We start from the raw sequence: 21,005 nt of genomic DNA, 5'->3' as shown, positions 1-21,005 counted from the left end.
ATCAAGATATTAAAGAAAGTAAAATTACCTGAAAAAAAAAAAAGGCTAATAAGACAACATTGTGAAGGTAGCTGTTCTTAACCAGGTGTTTAAATTTCATGCAAAACCATTCAAATCCCAGCAGGTTTATTTGTGGACACTGATGAGCAGAGTCTGAAATTTACATGGAGATGAAACGGTCAAAAATAGCCAAGAAAACACTGAAGAAGAACAAGAACAAGTATCAAACGTTATAAGAAATGCACTTATTAGTGTAGTCTGTTGTTGGCCTAAGGACAGACGATGATCTAGAAGGGGAGGCCTAAAAGGTTCTGATGGGGCAGCCGAGAATCACTTTTCTTGTTCCAGCTTTCAGCTACTTTCCTTACACTACTCCTCTCTCCTGCTTCCGCTGGAATTGCCCCTGCGTGTATTCCTATCCCACTCTGTTCCTTTCTTTGTACTTAGCGCATGTGTGATTCACAGCTAGTCTCCCCTTAGTTAACCACTTGAGGGCAGGAACTTTTTCTCTGATTCCTGTATAGCCTGCCTAATATCTACTACATGTGTGCAGGCTAAGTCGTTTCAATTGCGTCCAGCTCTTCGACACTATGGACTGTAGCCCGCCAGGTTCCTCTGTCCATGGGATTTTCCAGGCAGGAATACTGGAGCGGGTTGCTATGCCCACCTCCAGGGGATCTTCCCAACCCAGGGTTCGAACCCACATCTCTTACGTCTCCTGCATTGGCAGACAGATTCTTTACCACTAGTGCCACCTGGGAAGCCCCACCTACTACACAGACATTCCTAAATAAGCATTTGTTGAATGGACTCAGTTATTGATCTGACCCTGTCCTTATGAACCCCAAGCTGCGCTGGATACAACGTAACACATCTCGTGGTCTCAGAACTACTACCAGGCCTCCCCAAAGTATGACAGTGAAAAGTGTGCATCACGTTTCTGAGTTGCTCTCTGGAGGCCTTCGTACAGTTTAACTTCCACAAGAAAGGGCTTAAAAATAACATCAACAGGGGACTTCCCTGGTGGTCCAATGGCTAAGACTCTGCACTCCCAATGCAGAGGGCCTAAGTTCAATTCCTAGTCAGGGAATGAGATCCCACGTGCAGCAACTAAGATTCTGCATACTGCAACTAAGACTCCATTGTTCAGTCACTAAGTCCTGTCTGACTCTTTGTGACCCCATAGACTACAGCACGCCAGGCCTCCCTGTCCTTCACTATCTCCCAAAGTTTGCCCAAGTCCCAGTCCATTCAGTTGGTGATGCCATCCAACCAGTGATGCTAAGACCTGGTGTGGCCAAATAAATAAATAAAATTAAATATTTTAAAAAATATCATCAAATTAGAAAATACAGATTAAAAGGTACACGTCAGGCTAAACTGATAACATTGAAACAGTCACATTACTTTAGAAAGTGAGTGGGTGGAATTCTTGGCATATGTCTGCATCTGACTATTTATGGGACCCTATGATACAAGCCAGGGCTTTGGCCGCTCAGCCCATAAACTCCTTCTGGCCCACAAAGATGCCAGATGGACGGCCACACGTTGTTATTTTTAAATTATTCCGGTTATGTATTGATTTAGAGCCCAAAATGAGGAAATGAAGAGTTTAATTAAAAGGCATGAAATTTGACTCTGGTTCTGATAAACGAAGCCCCACTCAGAGTTCTGGACTTGTGGTCACATTTAGACAGTCAGCCTACCCCCAGTCGGCCCAGTTATTTCTGGATAGTCCCAAGTATTACAAAGCTCCAAGGCCTTCGGGGTGCACGCGTGCTCAGTCCCTCAGTTGTGTCTGACTCCTCGTGACCCCGTGGACTATAATCTGCCAGGCTTCTCTGTCAGTGGAATTTTTCATACTGAAAAAAATGGCAAGTAGGTTGTCATTTCCTTCTCCAGGGGATCTTCCTGATCCAGGGATCAAACCCACATGTCCAGTGGCTCCTGAATTGCTGGTAGATTCCTTATTGCTGAGCCACCTGTGAAGCTTTTGGTACCACACAGATTAAATTTAATCCATTTTGGTCAAGACAGATTCCTAATACTTAAACAAAGCTTGTCTGACCTTTACTCCTTACTTCCAATTAAATGGCCCAATTTCCTGCCACTGTTCTTGAGATGACTTCACTGGGCTCACCTCAGCCTCCTGGACACTGATTCTTAACACACTCCAGATGGTCCTAGAGGTTGGCATGATGCCCAGAATGGAACACAGTATCCTAGGCGTGTTTAACCAAGGACGAGAATGAGTTTCTAGCACCCTTTTGTTGGGAATTTTTTAAAAAATCATTTATTTCTTTATTCGGCTGCCCCAGGTTACTTCGTTGTGGCATTCAGGATCTTCTAGCCGTGGCACGTGAACTCTTAGTTGCAGCATACGGGCTCTAGTTCCCTGACCAGGGATTGAAGCCCAGGCCCCCGGCATTGGGAGCTCGGAGTCTTAGCCACTGGACTCCAGGGAAGTCCTGTCTAGCGCCTTTTTGTCATGAGAAATGTCTGTTAAATTAGCTCCAGCTGATTGGTTTTCGGCCTTCACTTCACATACTTCGCTTCTTAATGAGTTTTCAGTATTTAAAAGACCACGTTCGCTTTGCTACACAGACATGTCACTTCAGTCTTACACCTGTGTGGAGCTCCTTTCATTCCTGTGTAAGCCATCCACTGGTTTCTGTTAAATTCTCCCTCGCCAGATTTACCCCTGCCTGGACTTTGGTCCAAGTTACTAACAAGTGAACTAGTTTTATTCCAGCCATGAATTAGAGCAGATCAGTGGGTATGCAGGCCCTCATCCAAGGCCCTGATCCCAGTGAACAAGGCCCAGAACTGAGCCTCCCATCACATAATGGAGCTGACGCTGATCCACAGGCAGTAGTCATTCAACCAGATACAAACTCAACTAACAGCGAACCACCTTCTAGCCCACATTTCTCCAGCTGACCCACAGGGGAAAAAAGGAGGATTTTCAAATGTCTTGCTGAATACCAGGTACACAATGTCTATATCATATCCTATACCCTGAAGATAACAGAGACATAAGTGTTATGCCCTGAGAAGCTGGGATCCTCTGTTCAAATAGAAGAGTCAAAGATGAGGGAGGCTAGTAGCCCCTGGGAGGTAAAGGCCTTCACCGCTGCCTTGAGACTACGTTTTCACCAGGGTAACCTTCCCATTCTGTTTTTATTCCATATGTTTAACCCGGCGGAAGTCGTGACATCACTTAGAGGTCACATCCTTTTCTTCCACGATTGGATACCTTAGCCACCACCTGCTGGTCACCATTCTACTGCATACATTCAGCTGCCACCCTCTGGTCACCAGTAGAAAGGTTTCATCACGGTTTCTATCTCGGGCTCTAACATGTGGACAAAGACCGGCTAAAGGGAATGCCGGCCAAGATAGAGACTGTCACACTTGAAAGGACCTTGGTAACTGGGATTATACGCGTGTGAGATCAGCATTTGCTAACGGGACAGCTCTTCCCTGGGGGCAGGTGTGGGTCTGGGACTGGACTGCTGGCTGGCTCGGCTGAGAGGGGGCGGGGCGGGCAGAGGCCCCGGGGGACCCAGGGTGGGAGTCCCCCCTGAGACCACCAGCAGTGGTCTTGCCTCTGGGATTTTGGGAAACTTGTTTCCTCATTATCAAATGGCAATAATGACAGTATCAGCCTCAGAAGATTATCATGGGGGGCTTCCCTGGTGGTCCAGTGGTTAAGAATCTGCACGCCAACGCAGGGGACACAGGTTTGATCCCTAGTCAGGAAGCTAAGATCCCACATGTTGAGGGGCAATTAAGCCTGCCCACCAAAACTAAGACTCGATGCAGCCAAATAATTTTTTAAAAAAGAAAGTTATTGTGATAATGAAATAAAATGCAAATACCCCTAGGACGCGACACTTCACGAGTGTTAGCTCACTCTCCTGTGTGTGTGTGCTACGTTGTTTCAATCACGTCCGCCTCCTTGTGACCCCATGGCCTGTAGCCCACCAGGCTCCTCTGTCCACGGGGATTCTCCAGGCAACAATCCTGGAGTGGGTTGCCATGCCCTCCTCCAGGGGATCTTCCCAACCCAGCGGTCGAACCCACGTCTCTCGTATTTCCTGCATTGGCAGGCAGGTTCTTTACCACTGTGCCACATGCCCAAAAATCTCTCTTCTGATTTGACTTTCGCTCTCCTAGTACCTTCACATCCAGGAGAAGACAGGCTGTCCCGTCATCTTCCTGTACTATTGCAGCTGTGTAGCTGCCACTAAATACTAGAATGCGAATTCCACAAGAGCAGGGCTTTATCTGCTTTCTTTCGTGCAGAATCCTCAGTACCTTCAACACTGTTTGGCATATAGTAGATTGGAGAAGGCAAGAGCACCCCACTCCAGTACTCTTGCCTGGAAAATCCCACGGACAGAGGAGCCTGGTAGGCTGCAGTCCGTGGGGTCGCTGGGAGTCGGACACGACTGAGCAACTTCAGTTTCACTTTTCACTTTCATGCATTGGAGAAGGAAATGGCAACCCACTCCAGTGTTCTTGCCTAGAGAATCCCAGGGACAGGGGGAGCCTGGTGGGCTGCCGTCTATGGGGTCGCACAGAGTCGGACACGACTGAAGTGACTTAGCAGCAGCAGATGTCGAACAAGTAAATGCACCCAGGTTCCTGGTTGTCTGCATTCACTCTCTCTTTAGGTTGCTTATGTGGTTGAAGTAGATAAAGAGAGAAAAGCTAAGTAGAACATTGAACACTATGGAAGCCTAACACATAAATACATACTCGACAAAGAGCAGCTATTATGATGTTGACATGACTCCCGGCAGGTTTACGGAAGGGAGATAAACAGCTATGGACAGATGGAAACAAGATCAGGAACAGATGGGTTTTCTCTACTCTCAGAGTTTTCAGTCTAATAGGGAAGCTGAAAATTTTTTTAATTGAATATATTAAGTGTACCGGATAATATGGTAACTCAACATGAGGCTCAACCTAGGTCAGAGAGGCAGACAAGGCTGCTCTGACATCTACCCTGTAAATGGAGACCTGAAAGGGAAACAGGATTTAGGTAAGTGAAGAGAAGCATCTGAAAAAGAATGGATATGTGTATAACTGAATCATGCTGCTGCGCACCTGAAAGGAACACAGCATTGTAAATCAACTATGTTGCTATTGCTATTGCTCAGTTGCTAAGTCGTATCTGACTCTTTGTGACCCCACGGACTGTAGCCCTCCAGGCTCCACTGTCCGTGGGATTCTCCAGGCAAGAATACTGGAGTGTGTTGCCATGCCCTCCTCCAGGGGATCTTCCTGACCCAGTGAACGAACCCGCATCTGCTGCATTGACAGGCAGATTCATCACCAACCAAGCCACCAGGGAAATCAAATCAACTATAGTGATAGTCGTTCGTTTGTGTCTGACTCTGCAACTCCATGGACTGCCAGTCTCCTCCATCTGGGGATTTCCCAGGCAAGAAAACTGGAGTGGGTTGCCTTTCCTTTCTCCATCCCGACCCAGAGATGGAACCTGGGTCTCCCACACTGTAGGCAGATTCTTTACCATCTGAGCCACCAGAGAAGCCATATACTCCAATACACTCTAATCTAAAATAAAAGTTTTTTTAAAATCCCAGATATAGGGATCAGCTTGTACAAAGGCCCTCTGGTGAGGAAGAGCTTTGTTTTCTGGAAGCATGTAGCAACCGGGTGAGGTGTTGGGGGAGATGATGCCCTCTGAGGCCAGGGGCAGGACCTTGTGTACAAGACCTCAGGACTACGCTAAGAATTCAGCCAAGAGACGGGCCAGAGTGTGAATGGTGTGAAGAGCAGAGCTCCAACATACCACACCTGGTTCTGTAAGGTTTCTGCTGCTCCTAGAATTGAGGGTACACGCACACCCATCATTTACCTGTAGCCCAGAAGCCAGCAATGGAGTGGACGGTGGGGCCGCCAGCACCGCTTCCGCCTCAGTGCGCACATGGAGGCCTCAGTCGGTCAGGACGCCAGAAGCATAATTTCTGACTGGCCAAATTACCCACTGATGCAGGAAGACCAGTTTTCTCGTCCTGTGAGGAATTGTACCTGTCACAGAAGAAATGGAAAAGGAGAGACAGTAAGACTGCATCGTCCCCATTCTGCATGCTGCTGCTGCTGCTAAATCACTTCAGTCGTGTCCGACTCTGTGTGACCCCATAGACGGCAGCCCACCAGGCTCCGCCATCCCTGGGATTCTCCAGGCAAGAACACTGGAGTGGGTTGCCATTTCCTTCTCCAATGCATGAAAGTGAAAAGTCAAACTGAAGTCGCACAGTCATGTCCGTCTCTTCTCGACCCCATGGACTGCAGGCTACAGGCTCCTTCGTCCATGGAATTTTCCAGGCTAGAGTACTGGAGTGGGGTACCATTGCTTTCTCCGCCTTTCTGTCTACCAGGGTGTTATTTGCATTCTCCAGAGTTCTTCCAGAACTCAAAGGCCACTCATATATCAACATGGTTCTTCTCCACAACCTTAGGAGGTGGGAAGGCAGATATTTTTTATCCCTTCTGTCATCCCTCCCTCCTCCTCCCACTCCATTCATTTTGCAGATGGAAAACTGAAATCACTGCCGAATGAAATGACCATCAAAGATTATCATCAGAGATAAAACTAGGATTAAAATCAGATTCATCATCTTGAGCCTCCTTTCCCTCCCATCCATATTAGAAATAAGAGGACATGAAGCTTTTATCTCTTACAAACACATTTGCTGTCCATGTGAGTTGTGGGCTCCCAGGCGGCACAACAACTTACTTGAAAACCCAGGCCTTAACATTGCACCCCAGTCTCTTCCTGGTGTAGAATGAGCCCATCCTCTGGAATTCTCCGCTTGCTGTCTGTGCTTCAGCCACACCAGTGATCTGCTGGTCCCCCCATGATGGACAGAGCCTCCTATCGCCTCTGACTCGTCTCCTACTGCTCTCTCTCACCCTGGCCTCCTCATGTTCTTCTGACCCACACTTAGGGTGTTCCCGCTTAGGGCCTCTGCACTGGGTGTTCCCCTACCTGAAACCTCTGCCTCCAGATATCTTCATGGCCAACTCCCTTACCTTCTTCAAATTTCCCCTACTCAAGTGTCACCTTCCAGGTGAGGTTCACCCTTATCTCCCTGTTTAAGTTTGCACACCAGCCCCTTCCTTGGCACCTTTGAACAAGCTACACATTTTACATATTATTCTTGCTGTTATTGAGTCACTAAGTCATGTCCAGCTCTTTGAGATCCCATGGACTGCAGCATGCCAAGCTTCCCTGTCCTTAACTATCTCCCTGAGTTTCCTCAAACCTATGTCCTTTGAGTCGGCGATGCTACCTAACCATCTCATGCTCTGTCATCCCCTTCTCCTCCAGCCCTCACTCTTTCCCAGCTTCAGGGTCTTTTCCAATAAGTCAGCTCTTCATATCAGGTGGCCCAAGTATTGGAGTTTTAGTGTCAGCATCAGTTCTTCCAATGAGTATTCAGGGTTGATTTTCTGTAGGATTAACTAATTTGATCTCTTTGCAGACCAAGGGACTCTCAAGAGTCTTCTCCAGTACCACAATTTGAAAGCATCAATTCTTTGTCACTCAGCCTTCTTTATGGAAAAACCATAGCTTTAAAATCACTGCAGATTGTGACTGCAGCCATGAAATTAAAAGACATTTACTCCTTAGAAGGAAAGTTATGACCAAACTAGACAGCATGTTAAAAAGCAGAGACATTACTTTGCAAACAAAGGTCTGTATAGTCACACCTATGGTTTTTCCAGTAGTCATGTATGGATGTGAAAGTTGGACTATAAAGAAAGCTGAGCACTGAAGAATTGATGCTTTTGAACTGTGGTGTTAGAGAAGACTCTTGAGAGTCCCTAGGACTGCAAGGAGATCCAACCGTCCTAAAGGAAATCAGTCCTGAATATTCATTGGAAGGACTGAGGCTGAAACTGAAACTCCAATATTTTGGCCACCTGATGCGAAGACCTGACTCATTTGAAAAGACCCTGATGCTGAGAAAGAAAGAAAAGGGGATGACAGAGGATGAGATGGTTGGATGGTATCACCGATGCTACTCAAACTCAATGGACATGAGTTTGAGTAAACTCCGGGAGTTGTCAATGGACAGGGAGGCTGGCATGCTGCAGTCCACGGGGTTGCAAAGAGTCGGACACGACTGAGCGACTGAACTGAACTGACTATACAGACTTTCGTTGGCAAATGATGTCTTCTCTGCTTTTTAATATGCTAACTAGGTTGGTCATAGCTTTTCTCCCAAGGAGCAAGCATCTTTTAATTTTGTGGCTGCAGTCACCATCCACAGCGATTTTGGAGCCCAAGAAAATAAAATCTGATACTGTTTCCACTTTTTCCCCATCTATTTACCGTGAAGTGAGGGTATGCTGATCGTTACTGCTCCACTCCCTACCCCATCTCTAAATGTAAGCTCCAGAAGGGCAGGAATCTTTATATTATTAAGTTTATTGGGACTTCCCTGGTGATCCAGTGGTTAAGAATCCACCCTCCACTGCAGAGGACAAGGGTTTGATCCCTAGTTGGGGAACTATGATCCCATATGCCTTGGAGCAACTAAGCCTGTGTGATACAGCTACTGAGTCCACATGCTCTGGAGCCCACAACTAAGACGCAACACAGCCAAGTGAATAAATAAATACTTTTTAAAGTTTATTGATACATCCAAACCATCTAAAATAGTGCCTAAGAAACAGAAGGTGCCCTGTAGATTTTTGTTGAATAAACTGAACCCATAAAAGGACCCGTTAGTTCATATCTCTCTGCTCATGCATTCTTCTCTATTCATCCTAACCCCCCAAAACTACAATCTCATTGACAAGTTTTACTCCAAACATGTCTTGTTCACCTACTGGTCTCTCCCATTTCTAGGGCCAGGAGAGGCATCTTCAGTTATCTTTCAGTGCCTACTTCCTGATACACACAAACCAGAAAATAAAAGGCACTTAATAAATATTTGTTACCTAGATGTCCACCAATGAATGAATGGATAAAGCAGTCGTGGCACAATGAAACACTACTCAGCCAGAAAAAAGAATGCATTTGAGTCAGTCCCAATGAGGTGGATGAACCTAGAGCCTATTATACAGAGTGAAGTAAGTCAGAAAAATAAAAGCAAATATCATATATTAATGCATATATATGGAATCTAGAAAGATGGTGCTGATGAACCTATTTGCAGGGCAGCAGTAGAGACCCAGACGTAAAGAACAGACTTGTGGACACAGTGGGGAGGGAGAGGAGGGACAATTGAGAGAGGAGCATTGTTTTTCTTAGCATGCACACATTTTTAATTGAAGAATAATTGCTTTACAATATCGTCTTGGTTTCTGCCATACATCAACATGAATCAGCCATAGGTATAGATATGTCTCCTCCCTCTTGAACCTCCTTCCCACCTCCCAGACCATCCCACCCCTCTAGATGGTCATAAAGTCCCAGGTTAAGCTCCCTGCATCATTCAGCAAATTTCTACTGGCTGTCTATTTTACATATGGCAGTATAAATAAACATTTGTTGAACTCAAAAATGCCCTGGGTCCTGTTGTATTTTGGGCAACTCGGACCATAACAATACAGAAGAGCTCATTCCTGGACTGTAGATTACTTCTGTTCCATAAGTCTTTTCCATATCCAGGAGATACTGATGTATCCATTTGGATAACTGGTTGAGGCAGGTGCCAATTTTTGCAAATCCTGTTTTGCCAGGATTTCAGAAAATGCAAAACGATCTTGAATAGCTGGACTCACACCAGATGATTAGCGCGTTCTGACTTTTAGAATTAGGGATGCTGTCCAACTAAAGATAAGAGGAGAGGAGGCGTGGAATCACTGTTAGTTACGTCAGACGTTACACGTGATTTTACGTATATTTTATCCACAACAAACATAGGAAACAGATATTACTATCTGCATCTCACAAGTGAGGAAGCTGAAGTTCAGAGAATTAAGTAATCGTCCAAGGTCATGTAATAAGTGATTGGCCTGACCGCATTTCCTGGGGAATAAAGGCCCCTGTCCCCTTAGCCCCTGCCCAGCACTAGGATGCCTCCCCTACCACCACGCAGGCGCTTATGCTCAGGGTAGTCATCCTACACGTTATGAACTCACACACCTATTTTACTGTCTGCGTTGTTGGCGTGTGATGCTTTTGTTACCCTGAATACAGTGTGAAATGATTTCTACAACATCCTGGTTCTTTTAAAGTTTGGACGCTATAAAAGTACAGAATCTAACAAAATGTACTCCTGGCCTATGAATACCTCAGAGGGTCACACAGGCCTGCTTTCAAGAGGTGTCCCCCCCGTGTGTGGGTGTTCACTCAGTCATGCTGACTCTTAGTGGCCGCATGGACTGGAGCCCTCCAGGGTCCTCTGTCCATGGGATTATCCCAGCAAGAATACTAGAGTGGGTTGCCATTTCCTTCTCTAAGGGATCTTCCCGACCCAGGGACCAAACCCACGTCTCCTACATCTCCTGCATCAGCAGGCGGATTCTTTACTGCTGAGCTACCTGGAACCTACCTGAAAAGTCCTGCCCAGCCTTTCACCCTGGGGACCAAATGGAATTTAGCCTGACCCGATTTGATTACAAAGAGTATTTCCATATTCGTGAATATGAAAATTTTCATTTCCTGCTCAAGGATTTCTAATTCTCTTATGCAAAAACAAAACAGAAAAAAAGCATGGGAGGAAGCAGTCAGGGAAGGCGGGAAGGTTGCAGGAGACAGTTTGCGGCGTTATTTTTTGAACAGATAGGGCGAGGGCTCTGCTTCCCTCAGAACTGAATAAGGGAACAGTCCAAGTAAAGGAGGACTGCTAGGGAACAGCAGATTTGACCAGAGCACTCTGAACTCTAGCCCAGAGGAAAAACTGTACTGGGGGGACTTCCCTTGTGATCTATTGACAGCTAAGACTCATCGCTCTCAATGCAGGGGACCTGGGTTCCATCCCTGGTCTGGGAACTAGATTCCACATGCAGGAACTAAGAGTTCGCAATCCATAACTAAAGATTCTGTGTGCCACAAGTAAGACTCAGTGCAGTCAAGATAGTAAATAAAAAAAAAAAAAAAAAATGTATTTGGTTCAGTTCCAGCATCTCTTGTCGCAACTGAGGAGACTAAAGGAGTAAAGTAGGCGTCAATCCCAATCTCCCAATTTAAGCCCTGCTCCCTTGCCTTCTGGAAACCATCAGTTTGTTTTCTACATCTGCGGGTCTCTCTCTGGCTTTTGTAGCTAAGTTCATTTGTGCCCTTTTTTAGGTTCTGCATGTAAGGGATATCATATGGTATTTGTCCTCTGCCCACTCCCTTCACTTGGCATGACAGGCTGCAGGCCTATCCACGATGCACATGGCATTGTTTTGCTCTTTTTTATGGCTGAGTAATACTCCACTTCATACATGCTACTAGGTATAAGACGGATGGCCAACAAGGACCTACTGTATAGCACGGGGAACTCTACTCAATGCTCTGTAACAGCCTATATGGGAAAAGAATTTTACAAACAGTAGATATAAGTGTTCATACACCTGATTCGTTGCTGTGTAGTGGAAACTAACACACCGCTGCACATCAGCTGTGTGCTCAGTTGCTCCGCCACGTCCAACTCTTTGCGACCCCGTGGACTGTAGCCTGTGGACTGCAGCCCATGGGCTCCTCTGTCCATGTGGTTTTCCAGGCAAGAATACTGGAGTGGCATGCCATTTCCTACCCTAGGGTATAAATCAACTATATTCCAATAATTTTTTTTTTTAAAGAAGTACCATCATAGGACAAGAGACTACATTCACAGACGATGGTGCACCAGCCAGGAGAAGCATCAGCAATGACATTCAGAGATCCAAAAGCTTAGCTGAGAAGAAACATAATGATGATAATGTATAAAGATCCCCTGGAGGAGGAAATGGCAACCCACTCCAGTGTTCTTGACTGGAGAATTCCATGGACAGAGGAGCCTGGTGGGCTACAGTTGACAGGTTTGCAAAGTGTCAGACACAAATGAAATGACTTAGCACAAGCACACAAGGTCAAAGTGGAAAATGTATGTTCCGAGGTCACTAAAGATGCTTCCAGGGACTTCCCTGGTGGTCCAGTGGCTAAGACTCCATGCTCTCAATGCAGAAGGCTCAGGTTCGATCCCTGGTCAGAGAACTTAGTTAGCAAGTGGTTAGATCCCACTTGCTGCAACTAAAGACTCCATGTCCCACAACTAAGACCAGGAGCAGCCAAATAAAAATAAAAATAATTTAAAAAAAGATGCTTCCAGAATGCTCCCCTTTAGGATCTGCTGGAAATGCCAAAGACATGGAAGCTCAGTCTGCAACCAGAGAGCAGTCATCTATTAGCCCAGTGAATGTGGCTGAGAGAGTCTATTTGATGCCCCATCATTCGTCTTTGTCTCCAGTGAACTTTGGAATAAAACGTTCATTCAATTTCACAGCTGGGAGAGGCCTCAGGGATGGATGTTATCCACCCCCTCATTTTACTGATGAGGCGCCTCAGACACAGATAGATTTGGGGGACTCCGATTTTCAACTTGTATGAGAACCTGATGAGCAGTCACAGAGACGGCCTCTGGATGGCTCAGGCTTGTGCTGAGTCTGCACGTCCCACCGGCTGTCCCCATGAGCAGACCTGGATCTGCCAGAGCCTGAGTTTCAGCTGGAGAGCTGGGAAAATGCGATCACCTTGTGGCTCAGAAAATAACATTCAGATAAAATATTCAGAAAAATGTGCTTTGGCTTTTGTATCCTAGCTGAGAGGCACAAGCTGAGAAAGGAAGAGAATTAAAACATGTTCTACTTCCCACCCCCCCACCCCCGCTTATTTTTTTACATTTTATGGAAATACACGTCCGGGGAGAGAAACTGTGAGCCTCTGCTTGTCTTGAGACATTGACAAAAGTGACAATAGAAAGAAATCTGGCTGGTTGAGAGGAAAGAGGAGTCCACAGATGTGGAATAAAGTGGAGTTTAGAATTTAGCAGGTCCTATAGAATTTTCATGAATATAACAGCTTAGGGATGCTCTTGGAGAAATTGGTTTAAATACACTAGGCCTATGTAGCTAAACTCACAGAGAGTGGGGGCAGGAAACAGAGTGGGAGGGATGCTGAAAAGGAGGACGTAGAGGGCAAGGAGCCTGCTGCCCAGGGAGCCGAGGGGGCCGCAGTGTGTGTGGAGGCGGGGTCTGTTGTCTTCCACCCCAGGAGGAAGGAAGCGGTGAGTTCAGAGCACAGCCCTCCTCCTCAAGAATCTGCTATCTCACCCTTGCAAGGAGAGCTCCCTCCAGCTGCCCTGGGGTCTCTCATGATCCATGCACAGGTTGGAAAAGAATTTCCAGACATGAGACAGAATGAGAGGAGAATAAAGTTTACCAGAATGGGAGACGCTGTTAGAACATCGGGCCAGCTCACAGGAGAGCCAAGTGTTTTTGCAAGCTTGCAGCCAATTTTTATAGTCTCAAGACAGAGAAAATTCCTTCTGAAACAGTGGCATTAGATGATTGGTTAGGGTGCTATAGAGTGGAGAGTAGGGTGGGCATTTTACATAGTAAGGGAGTCAGGGAACCGGACAGTTGAGATCAGGAGGCTCATGGCAACAGTTACTATGGGGCTTGGTCAGTTCCAGAGACTTTTATGCTGTGACCTTGATACAGGGATCCACACCTGTGACCTTGGTATAGGGCTCCACAGGGTCAACCAGCAGCTAGTGAAGCAGGGGACGAGGAAAATGGGCAGGAGGCCTTGGCAGCCTTCTTGCTGTAACGAAAACAAAATCCACAATAAACTCAGGAGACTCAAAAGAGAACAGAGGAGAGAAAGGGAACCTTTGTATCAGACGGAGCTCTGTGTGTACACTCCACGTGGAGACGTGCAAAGGGCACTTTGGGCTGCCACCTCCCTCCTTCCTTAATCTTCCTGCTATCCCCAGGAGCCCAAGTATGCAAACATCCGGGTCCTGAAGGACATTAAATATTGCTTAACAAGCAGGGTAACCCAGAACTGTTTACATGGGGTGACTGAGAGACTCTTTCATTCTAAGCATGCCAAGTCTAATATTCCTCAGTCAAAGAAATTCATCAGAACCTCTAAATGTTTTCCTAAGCTAAACAATAAAACATTCCTTGTTCCAAAATTTTAAGCAGTGGTCTGGGGACATTTTTACATGTTACGGACATTTTTTTTAATGCATAGATGCTGTAAGAGACAAAAGCATTTATTACTAGTTAAAGATCCTTTTCTCATACCACTGACAGCCTTCTTCCTGCTTGTGCAATGGAAAGAGGGTGTGTGTTCATCGAGGCTGTTCACACAGGGGCTTGGTTGCCACTCAACTTCTGTGTCCTGCTCACACCTTCATCCAAAGCTCTATCACGCACTGAGGGAGCACCGCCTCCTCCATTCGACAGAAAACAGTGACAATTACACCACAGGAAGAGCTTCGACACCAATAAAGGGGTCAGGGAGAGACAGAAGCTCGAGTCAACTTTGAGTTTGTGCTTTGAGATCCTGCCTGTGCACTGTGAGCCCCCAGCCCGCTGTGTTCATCCTGCGACCCTCACAACCCTGCATCCAGCTCTCTTTGGTCCTGGTCCTCGGCTATTTCCCTTTCCCATTACAGGCTCAGTACAAGGGTAGGGAAGGGACTTCCCTGGTAGTCTCACGGTTAAGAATCCACCTTGCAATGCAGGGGATGCGGGTTCAATCCCTGGTTGGGGAACTAAGATCCCACATGGTAACTACTGAGCCTACACCACAACTAGAGAGTTCATGCACCGCAATGATGCAACTAAGACCTGAGGAAGCCAAGTAAATTAATTAATTTAGAAACAAAAAGAGTAGGGAAATGATGACTCTTCTGGTCCTCGTGTGTGTGTATGTGTGTGTGTGTGCGCGCGCGTGTGTGTGTGGCACTGTTTGTGCATGTGTGCTCAGTCACTTCAGTCGTGTCTGACTCTTTGCAACCACATAGACTGTAGCCCTCCAGGCTCCTCTGTCCATGGGATTCTCCAGGCAAGAATACTGGAGTAGGTTGCCATTTCATCCTGCAGGGGATCTTCCCAACCCAGGGGTTGAGCCCACATCTTCTGTGTCTTCTGCATTGGTAGGCAGATTCTTTACCACTGAGCCACCTGGGAAGCCCCATGGCAGTGTTCACTATGAACTAAATTACCATTTCTGAATATATGCCTCTCCCCCAAATAGCTGGATTACTAGATGCTTAACTAGCAACTTCTGGTAGACTTCTCATCTTCAAAACCTAAGCAGATAGGAAAACGCTTACCGCAGAGCAGGAAATGAATGGATTGCATTTTTTTAAAAAAATCAATGAATGAATGAATGGTTTCTGGCTGAACCTTCTGGAGGCCCCACATGGCACCAATGGGTCCTAGGAAACCAGGTTTCCCATGGCAACACCACGTCCAACGTATACTGTGCCTGTCACTCAGTGGTGTCCGACTCTTTGCGATCCCATGGACTATAGCCCCCAGGCTCGTCTGTCCATGGGATTTCCCAGACAAGAATACTGGAGGGGGTTGTCATCCCCTCCTCCAGGGGATCTTCCCAATCCAGGGATCGAACCCAGGTCTCCCACATTGTGGGTGGATTCTTTACCGATTGAGCCACCAGGGAAGCCCAAAAATACTGGAGTGGTAGCCCATCCCTTTTCCAGGGCTTCTTCCCGACCCAGGAATGGAACCGAGGTCACCTCCATTGCAGGCGGATTCTTTACCAGCTGAGCTACCAGGGAAGCCCACTGTTGGACTTAGGAGGTACTTTTATTTCTCACACTGCCGATATATACTGAGATAGCAGGGACAGTTTACTTCCTCTGTATGTTTTGGGTTCCAAACATTCACCATACATGATGTCCATCTCTCCCTTCCTTTCCCATCCCTGCAGGACAGAACGTTGTTCCATCCTGTGAGTAACAGCTGCATGGACTGTAACCCTGCAGAGAAGAAGATCTTCATGGCCAGATGCGATCCTCTCTCAGAGACTCAGCAGTGGGTTTTTGAACATATTAATATGACTGTTTTAGAAAAATTTAACTACCATGCCAGGTCCTAGGAAGAAAAAAAAAGGAAGGATGAAAAGAGTGATTCCCTACAGATGATAAAAAAAATTCAACTTTAGCCAGCCTCTGGGTCAAAGGAGTCAGGAATAACTTTTCCTAGATCCAGGAAGCCTGTTTGGAAAGACCTGTAAATGCCTTGTCCAAGGAGGGCGTCCTGAAGAACTTCCTGCATCCCGAAGAACTTGGCTGAGAACCTCGCCAGCTGCTTCCAAGAACTTTGAGCAGTCCCCTTGCTGGCCAAGGGCAAAGATGACTTAGGGACCTTCCCAAACAACTGCTGAGTTAATAAATCCTAGCATTTCTCAGGTCAAATCCTGCAGTAGTGAGTAGCTATGAATGGATCCTATTAAGTGGGTGGGTGGGGGTGGAGATGGAGGGCGTGACCCCTCTGACAGCCTGTTGCAGGTTTAGAATAAGCCCGTTCTCCAACTAGAATGGCTCAGAGTGCTGCAGAGGATTCTAGAGTGCGCATACCATCCTGTGTCCTTGTGTTATTTTGCCATGAGGGTGTGCTATCTGAGACTTAAATTACATCACGAAACGGACTTCCAGCGTCTCCATGCCTTCACTGACGTCTGTCATTTTCCTTTCACAGCAGAGGTAACTTATTGGTCATAAAAGTTCATGCTCCATAAGCCAGCTGGAGTTCTAATTCAGTGCCCTTGTATGAATCCAGTTGAAAACAAACACGAATAAAAAACTATGCTACCAAGTTACTCCAAAGAGAAATATTTCACGGAAGCAGCAAAACCATGTAAGGTTTAGGCGAGGAATTTCACTAGGAAAATCTATTTTTACTTTTCTATTATTTTTAAAATTTTCAGAGTCTGATGTTAGTTCAGTCATTGTTTTATTAAGGAAGGACATGGAGTGAGGCTGATGTAATTTGTTGAGGAGATTCTTAAATCCAAATAAATCTACACTCCAAGAAACGTGTGAAAATGACTTGGTACACTTCAGTTATGTCTGGTAAGGGCTGGGGACATAGAATTGGTTGGGTGTTCCTTTGGGCTGGCTTTATTTTTTGTTGTTGTTCCTTTTTTTTATAGTGTAGATATTAATGATGCTTTTGTTTTTCTTGGACACACATTGAAGGACTTTCCATTAATAAAGTGCTTCTGACCCCATTTTCTATTCATGGGACAGTATTTCAGGGATGATTTTAAAACTAAATGGAACACTTAATCCTTAAAAGAATTTTTTTTACTCTTCAGTAACAGTGGGGGTAGGGGAAGAATATATGGAGATAAGCCTGTAGAGGAAAGAATGATATTTTGTCATACATACATTTCTCAAGTGTTTTTTCTTCCAGGTAGAAAACGGTTTTTATTTTGCTTTCGTTGTTTTGCTGCTGCTGCTGCTGCTGCTAAGTAGCTTCAGTCATGTCCGACTCTGTGCGACCCCATAGACAGCAGCCCACCAGGCTCCCCCGTCCCTGGGATTCTCCAGGCAAGAACACTGGAGTGGGTTTTGTTGTTTTAACTCAGTTTTATATTAATAATAATTATATATATATATATAGTCTTGGATATAAAAGCATTGAATTTTAGAACTAGGAAGACTCTTAGAATCCAATCTGTTTTTATAGATGAATAGCAAAAGCCTAGAGAAAATGGTCCTAATTCTAACAGGGCGAAAGGGTCTTCCAACGCCTAGTGTCCAGTGCTTTTCCTCCTGTGTTGCATTGACTCTTACATCATCCAAGAAGGTTCAGGTCCTTACTCTGATTTCACTTGAAATGTTCAGTCCCTTGATGACAATAACGTAGCTGCCTGGGGACACCTACAAGAGTAGCACTCACGTTCAGAAGCTTAAACAGATGAAACCGCTTCTTATAAATGTTCCTGATTGTGTTCTCTCCTTGAAATCTAATCCAACATCCAGTTACACTGCCCTGCTAATAGGTGGGGAAGAGTTACTTCATTCTCCTTACTGATGTTTCAAGCGTTCTTTTGAAGAACTATTCTGTTTAAACTGACAGTCGCAGAGATTTTTTTGTGTGTTGGTCAAGAGATCTTGAAGCATTCAAGATGCATGATGGAGAAAATCGATAATGAGAAATTAACCTGTGTTGAACAATTTCAGAGAGTGGGTGAAGATTTATCTCAAGTGTTCAGAGAGCAACCTGGTTGTAGAAGGAGATGAGTCTATAAAAATCCACATTAGGTCATTAAACAGTTGACTGCTGTTTACAGTCGCACCAAAGAGCCAGCCCCGTGGGCTGTGCCCTGGAAAGCCTGGATCTGCAGCATTCGAGGATGCTGTCGTCGGGGGGAGCTGGTCATAACCCGCTTGGCACTGTCCCCAAAAAGAACCTGAATACTGCATCCTTTAGGCGTGACACCTGGGATCACAATGGGTTGCTTTCCTGATCTCAGAGGGCCTTGTACTCTTACTTTGACTTAAAGGATGTAATACAAAAAAAAATTAAAACTAGAAGATTTTTTCCAAGAGAAGCCTGGGACATGAAAGCCAAAATCAGATCTTCAAGGGACTTCCCTGGTGGCCCAGTGGTTAAGACTTCCTGCTGCCAATGCAGAGGGCAGGGGTTCGATCCCCAGTTGGAGAACTAGATCCCACATGCTGCAGCTAAGATCCGGTGCAACTCAAATAGATAGATACTTAAAAAAAAAAAAAAAAAAATCCTTAAACTGCTAAGTAATTGTTAGACGTGTGAGAAGACTGAACACCCAAATAGAATAAAAGGAAGTCTCAGAACCTCCCCCTGGGCAGAAGGGCCTGGCACTTACATGAACATGTCCAATTTCCCAGCATCACTGAGGGTGGGAATCTGCTTCCTTCAAACACCACCATGACTGTTCTGAAACATAGAACATTACATATGTTTGTGTATTTATTTGGCAAGAGGACTGAACGGTCACTGGAGAGATTATCTTTCCTGGAAAGAACAGGATTTAGAAGTTGGAGCAGCAGAGTTCTGACCCACCCTTTTATCAGAATTGGAGGGAAAAAAGCAGAAAGTTCATCTGGCCTCGGGAACTGCTGCTTCTCCAGGATAAGAAATGATTTTTTCCCAGAAGTTAGAAAATAGTTAACTTTTCAAACCCCTTTTTAATGTATTTACCAAGAATAGGCTGTGCTGGAAAACAGTTGTGAACTAATCAAGGGATTTTCATGTGTTCCAAGGCTGATGAATACCATGGCAATAACAATGTGCTGCTTCTAAGTCTATCAGTACTTAATTTAAAATATCCACATGATCACAAGACTGTTTTTAAATGCATTCACTGTCTCAGAGTCCTCAGTGTGTAATGCAAGGCCCAGGATTCTTTTGTGAGTTGGTGCATGAGAGGTCAGTCACTTCAGTTGTGTCTGACTCTTAGCAACCCTATGGACTGTAGTCCGCCAGGCTCCTCTGTCCATGGGATTCTCCAGGCAAGAATACTGGAGTGGGTTGCCATTTCCTTCTGCAGGGAAACTTCCCAACCCAGGGATCGAACCCACATCTCTTATGTCTCCGGCATTGGCAATCAGGTTCTTTACCACTAGCGCCACCTGGGAAGAGCTTTCAGGCTTCTCAGGGAAGCTGAGTGGTGAAGAATCCACCTGCAAACACAGGAGATGCAGGTTTGATCCCTGGGTCAGGAAGATCCCCTGGAGAAGGGATTTGTAACCCATCCAATATTCTTGCCTGGGAAATCCCATGGAGTCAGACATGACTGAGTGGCTGAACAATAGTAACGTGAGATTCCTGGGAACACTGATTTATCCCTGAAACCCCTTTCAGAAGATCTCCTGAGGCTTCTTCCCCTGCTGCTGCTGCTGCTGCTGCTAAGTCACTTCAGTCGTGTCCGACTCTGTGTGACCCCATAGACGGCAGCTCACCAGACTCCCCCATCCCTGGGATTCTCCAGGCAAGAACACTGGAGTGGGTTGCCATTTCCTTCTCCAAGGCATGAAAGTGAAAAATGAAAGTGAAGTCGCTCAGTCGTGTCCAACTCTTAGCGACCCCATGGACTGCAGCCCACCAGACTTCTTCATCCATGGGATTTTCCAGGCAAAAGCACTGGAGTGGGGTGCCACTGCCTTCTCCTGACACAGATATAAAGCAGAGATATTCTTTCATAAGCAGGTGCTGAAGATAAAGAAAGAGGGCATTTTATATAAATCCTGAGAGGGACCACCTCAAAGGGAAACTATTTCTCAGCAATTCCCTGTGACTCTGGGAGCCGATGGCAACAATGACAGGTAGGCCACATCTCCAGACATGGGTGCCCTTCATCCCCTGCTTTCACAGCATCCCCAGGTCCTGCTCTGGCCATCATAACTCTCAGATGACACCACCAGCTGGCTGTAATTACTCTCCACGTGTGTGACCAGAGCGGGAACACTGACAGGTGACAAGTGGCCGGTCCTCCCACGCCGCCAACATGAGAAGATTGCTCTTTGATTTATGTCTGGAGCCCTTGTCAGAGACCCTGGAGCTGTCGGCGACTCTATTTGGTGGACTTGACACTGGCCAGAAACTGTTATCACAGTCACACATCTCTGCTCCCGACATGCCAGGCTGGTGTGCCTGGTACTGCGGCTTCAGAGATGCCAGCTCAGGTGCATGTCTGATGCTGTGCTTCATAGAAGCCTGGGCTCATTTTTTCTGCCCTCACGGCCTGAAGTGGCCCCCCTCAGCACATCAGGAGATGGTCCGCAGGGTTTCTACAGTCTGCTGCCCACCATGTGTGCCCGGGTCAGCCTCAGTACAGAAAGCCTGGACGCTGAAGAATCTTCTGTCTTGACCTCACTCACCTTGTGAAGGGTGAGCTTACTAGTTTGTAACTCAGAGGCACAGGTCCCGGTTTACCAGGAACAGTCCTAGTTTGCACCTGGTTAATTATCATTACACAGAGATCAAATCAGTCAATCTTAAAGGAAATCAACCCTGAATAT

The 21,005-nt window shown here is 46.1% G+C and overlaps 1 protein-coding gene and 1 non-coding gene across 2 annotated transcripts in view; both read left to right on the top strand.

The window, feature by feature from the left end:
• Positions 1-16,093, top strand: part of GALNTL6 (polypeptide N-acetylgalactosaminyltransferase like 6) — a 1,507,590-nt gene extending 1,491,497 nt beyond the window's left edge. The window contains exon 12 of the mRNA XM_070376153.1: positions 15,926-16,093. Coding sequence (XP_070232254.1) covers positions 15,926-16,093 — 168 coding nt within the window. The remainder of the gene's footprint in view (positions 1-15,925) is intronic.
• Positions 1,018-1,090, top strand: TRNAG-CCC (transfer RNA glycine (anticodon CCC)). Its single transcript has one exon. It is a non-coding gene; the product is annotated as a tRNA-Gly (tRNA).
• Positions 16,094-21,005: the final 4,912 nt, after the last annotated feature.

This window comes from Bos mutus, chromosome 8, assembly GCF_027580195.1.
Source record: "Bos mutus isolate GX-2022 chromosome 8, NWIPB_WYAK_1.1, whole genome shotgun sequence".
NCBI lineage: Eukaryota > Metazoa > Chordata > Mammalia > Artiodactyla > Bovidae > Bos > Bos mutus.
This window is presented reverse-complemented; position numbering and strand designations above follow the sequence as displayed.